We start from the raw sequence: 5000 nt of genomic DNA, 5'->3' as shown, positions 1-5000 counted from the left end.
GACGGAAGTGTTCGGCCAATTTTCGGGAAATCGCGTGGCAGCGTTGCATTTGGCAACCCGCGTTTTCTACCGGGAAATCATATTAGTGATGAGCAACGGGATAAAGAGCAGGAAAGAGCACGAGAGAAGAGGAGACAAAATTTAATTAAATTTAAATTTAATTTAATCCTCGAGAGGAGCCGAGGAAGATTTCAATGAAAATTAACGTAAAGCTGAGAGAAATAGAGCGAGAGACAAAACAGTTATTTATAATGGTTAGCTTTCAGGTAAAAATTTTTGCTGTTGATCTGAACTGAAGACAGAGTAAAGATTGTCAGTCAAAAGGAAAATACTATGAAAGAGATAACTGTCCATGTAATTTCATTTTAGAATTCGGTTGGTTATTGTTTGCAAGGCTTGTTTGTTTACTGCTGTCAGCTCAGAGGTGTTTGATCTGTTTGATCACTGTAAACTGTACACACTAAAGACGATTAATTTTGTACTTTATGCAGAAGCATAATTATTTCCATAAACACTATATTGCTTTCTGGGATTAGAAACGGGAGCTCCACTCTTAGGCTTGGCTAAATCTGATTATCTTCTACTAAGTTTAGATTTCAAGTGTCCATCAACGCAAAAAAACGTTAAGATAGATCAATTACACACAGATGGATAGACAGACAGACAATTCATGAAACAGCTAATTTCCAACTATGCATGTGTATGCATTATGAAAGAATAACCCAAAACAAATATCACTCCATGATAACAAATAAATAATTGAGCTAAGCTATATACTTTCCCAGAAAGTGGTGAGTTAGCCCAAGCTGGGATTCTGCTTGTCTCACTTTACGTGGAAGACTGTTTCACAGTATGGCGTCATTATATCAATAGCAATTTACAATAATTATGGTGTAAATAGTAAATCAAAGCCCCTTATATCATGTATTGTCAGTTACGGGAAAAAACGGAGCTCAGGCACGCGAAGCACGCCAGCGGAGAGCCATGGGTAAGAGATTTCGGGAAATCTATCAATTCAAGAAATTTTGGTTATGACGTCAGCGTACGTCCGCCCGCCCGCCCGTACAGACTGTCGCGGGATGAGAGTGGGGAGGAAAGACGGCCTTTGGGGACAGGGGTGTTTGGGCAAATTTCCTTGGCGGGAAATCGCATGCTCAGGGATGCATTTGGCCAGCCGCATTTTTCTGGCGGGCAATCACATTGACTGTCGGGGCTCCATACTTAAGAGAATATGGTCAACCTTTTTTCGTTTGGTTGTCACGTGATTGACCGAGCGTACGTCCATCCGTCGGTACAGACTCTGGGAGCGGGGGATGGGAGACTGATGTTGCGCGTTTTACATCCCACGCACAACCTGTCTCGCAACAAAAAAATATGTTGATTTTGTTGCAGAAGGTAGAACGCACCTCTACTCTCTGCAACGCGCTGCAGCAACTTTTTTTTTGTTGCGAGACAGGTTGTGCGTGGGATGTAAAACGCACAACATCGCTTTTCGAGACAAGTTGGACGTTTTGTTGCTCGCATTACCGCAGCTTTAGTTTGAAAAAGTCTAAGATCTTCGTCCAAAGACTGTGAACAACAGTCGCTGTCTAACTTCATTACTTCTCGGATTTTCTTGTTTGAACCGATAAGAATAAGCGTTTCGGTGTTACGAGCAGCGAAATGGATCGGCTGTCTGCTAAATTACGGATTACGGTGTACGGGTCTGCAAGAGCAAAGATAGATCACAATAAAGAAAACCTCACTGGAGTCCTGCCTCGAGTGTTAGTATTGACAGTTTATCTCTGTAAATTCCAGAAAAGAAGTAACTGTGGAACTCCGCTTTTAGGCTTGGCTAAATATGTATATTAAGAATAAGTTTCAGTGCTTTCCTTCTCTAAAGGATCTTACATTCTTTTAAATTACACAATAACTTACAACTGAAAGAGCCAAATCAACTCCTACACTTAGCCAAACTAGAAGAAGACTAACAGTTCCAGCAATCATTCCCCTAAAGAATAGATAAAAGTGAAGAGTTATGATAATCGTTTTTCTACTTCATACTGTACGTCACAGTTTACCGAACACTAGAACGGTTCACCAAGAAATCAATCCTCGCATTGTAGTTTTACTATTTTAATCCTTATCACATACAGGGCAAAATTACTGATTGGCTGAGACGGAGGGTGTTTTTCTTTAATCACGAGGGCACTTTTGGTAATCAAGAGGGCATGATTACTTGATCCTGACTGGTTAACAGTTCAAGTGCTTATCCAGAGCAAGCGAAGTTACAAGAGAATCTTCTTCCAGATTCTGACTCTGATTAAACTGCTTTTTTTTTTAACGTTTTTAAACTTAAGTTGATTGTCACTTTTTGTCGAGTCATTGAACGGGCTTCCCTCAATAATTTTTCCTTTTATGTGATAAACATGTAATCGCAATGTGTCCTCGTGCAATTAAGGATTAATTTCACTTGTATTTTCAAAGTTTTACAAATTGCCCCCGTTGCTTCACGACTCGGGCAACTTTGTGAAAATTTTGAAAATATGCGTGAAATTAATTCTGAAACGCCCTCGGGCCAATGCAATTACATATACAAAACTCGCAGTACAGTGCTCGCTAACTTGCTCACTTCGCTCACAGAACTCTTTTCTCTCGCACGCGTTGATGTGCTTCTCTGGTAATTCGATCTACGCATGATTTGTGTAACATTATAAACGTTGCGAAAAGGGTATGGGGGGGGGGGGGGGGAAGGCGTAAGGCTACAAATCTCGCACACTTGTACAGTTCATCAGTGATTATCCTATGCACACCAACAGCGCCCCCAATCGGCAAGAAAAATTGTCTGGTGTTAGCCAGAGTAAAGTCTGTCAAGTCTTAATTTCAGGTGGGGATAGTCTCATTTGGGACACTTACATTCAAATGAAACAATTTCACACTTTGAGCCTTTGACATCCCCTCCCCCTCCCCCTCCCCACCGTTCAATCTTGCGCTGACTGAAATGTGAGATTTTTCAAACAGCATGACTCCTAGATGAACTAGCCACGACGCAACAATGGGAGGGGGGGGGGGGGAATGTTGTTAACCCATTCACATCTAAAGAGCTCTCAATCTGGAAGCAAAATTATTTTCTGGCATTAGCCAGAGTAAAATCTATAAGTCTCAGGTGAGGCAGGGTTCATTGAAGGTGACATGTTACAGTGACAAGTTACAGTGTTCAGGTCACACACATGTACACCCAAGTAAATCCCATTACCCGTATTCGATTCATTAATAATTCACGGCAAAAAACAAAAGAAAGGGTTCAACTATTAAAAAGATCGCTGTGTTACCCCTTTGACGTCCAAACCGGCCTAACCCGGAACCCCTGGGAGTCAATGGGGTAAGATACAACACCTTCCTGGTTTACAAGAATTTTCATTTGATTTTCTTCACGTACATGTACATGCCTCTAATTACAAAACTAAGGGTAACTGAATATGAACACCAAATATGTGTGTTGAATATTACCGGTAAGTAGTTTACAATGTTCCTGTCAGTGTTGCATTAATTAATTAATCTGCAATTGGGCGTTCCTTTCTTTCGAGAGGGCGCAAAAAGTACTGTACTTTTCATAAGTTAATAAAATCAACTTACAGCACAAATCCACATCTGCTTCCTCTAAGGACAGCAAAGATAATCAGCAAACAAGTAACGATAATTATACACAGCGTTCCAAATGTGCTCATCCACCTGTGGCAACCAACAAGACCCCAAAATTTCCATTAGTCTCTTCAACAATAATTTCCTTTTTAATACTAATTACAGTGCTACTATTATTACATGTAGATGATTACACGTTGAGTCTCCTTTTCCTTTGGATTTTAAAGGTATGTTTACCTAGTATTGCTAGACAAAATTTATGGCCTTCAACCGACACGCATTGCATGCCGCAAAACTATTTTCATGTATGAAAATTCCGACCTAAGCTGAAATTTATCCAATTAGATCGCTACGATAAGCAATGCGAATTTCCATAACAAAAACAAATGGTCGAAAAGCCTGTCGGTTGAAGGTGGGCCTTCAATTATGTGGCTATTTTAACTGTAATTTTTCTTTTAGTGATTTGCCATGGCCACTTTCAAAATACTGATGTTACAGAGTATATAGATGCACCTGTATAAGTCATCTATAGTACGTACTGCTAATACATGTAGATAGACATGAAAGAAATGTCTTGGACTTGGACTCGGTTAGTTACCGGTAGTGCGAAATGGAGCAACATTGAAGAAAGAAAAGTGAATTATTCAGGCAAGTGCCAGAGATGGCACAGTGGGGAGAGAGCACTCGCCTCCCACCAATGTGACCAGGGTTCAATTTCCTAGACTTGGCGTCAAACATGGGTTGAGTTTATTCGTTCTCTACTCTGCTCCAAGAAGTTTTCTCTGGGTCTTCCAGTTTTCCTCTCTCCTCAAAAACCAACCTACGACTTGATCTGAGTTCATTTGATTTTGATTTTTGTAGTGTCCTGAGTTATTGCCTGAGTTATTGCTAATACAGTTGACACTAAGGGTGCACTTTTTGGGGAAAACCAAAAAAAGGATTTGTGATCTCAGATCAATGGATTTTTTGGAGTTAAAAAAAGGCAAAATCCGAGACAGAATTATTTTCCATGACAATGCAAACAACAATGCAAACAAACACAGTGTTGCGTGCAATTTGAAAAACATAAAAAAGTAGCTGTTAACTGGTTTTTGGATAAATTCTTCAATGATAAATTCAACCAGAAATAAAAATACCTTAGCGATAGATAGAAAGATATGACAAAATATACCAATTCGGCTAACTCAATGTTGTACCCAATTCAAATCTCTCGGGGTTAAGATTCTTTGTGTGTTGAATTTGCATGACAATGAAGCATTCACATTTAAATGATATGGAAATACTGGAACAAAACCTTTTTATTCCCAAAAGATATGAATTGGGTACAACATTGAGTTAGCCGAATTGGTCTATTATACGTGCTAAGCGGCACAAATCGA

The 5000-nt window shown here is 39.8% G+C and overlaps 1 protein-coding gene across 2 annotated transcripts in view; it reads right to left on the bottom strand.

Annotated features, from left to right (window-relative positions):
* The window catches only part of LOC137969378 (protein tweety homolog 3-like), a 22463-nt gene that overhangs the window by 11090 nt on the left and 6373 nt on the right, over nucleotides 1–5000 (bottom strand). For both annotated transcript variants that reach the window (XM_068815587.1, XM_068815586.1), the window contains exons 5-6: nucleotides 3616–3711; nucleotides 1918–1990 (exon numbers count right to left, since the gene is read on the bottom strand). In XM_068815587.1, coding sequence (XP_068671688.1) covers nucleotides 1918–1990; nucleotides 3616–3711 — 169 coding nt within the window. The remainder of the gene's footprint in view (nucleotides 1–1917; nucleotides 1991–3615; nucleotides 3712–5000) is intronic.

The sequence above is a fragment of the Montipora foliosa genome, chromosome 9 (assembly GCF_036669935.1).
Source record: "Montipora foliosa isolate CH-2021 chromosome 9, ASM3666993v2, whole genome shotgun sequence".
Classification (NCBI taxonomy): domain Eukaryota; kingdom Metazoa; phylum Cnidaria; class Anthozoa; order Scleractinia; family Acroporidae; genus Montipora; species Montipora foliosa.
Note: the sequence above shows the minus strand (reverse complement) of the source record. Positions and strands in the feature narration are given on the sequence as shown.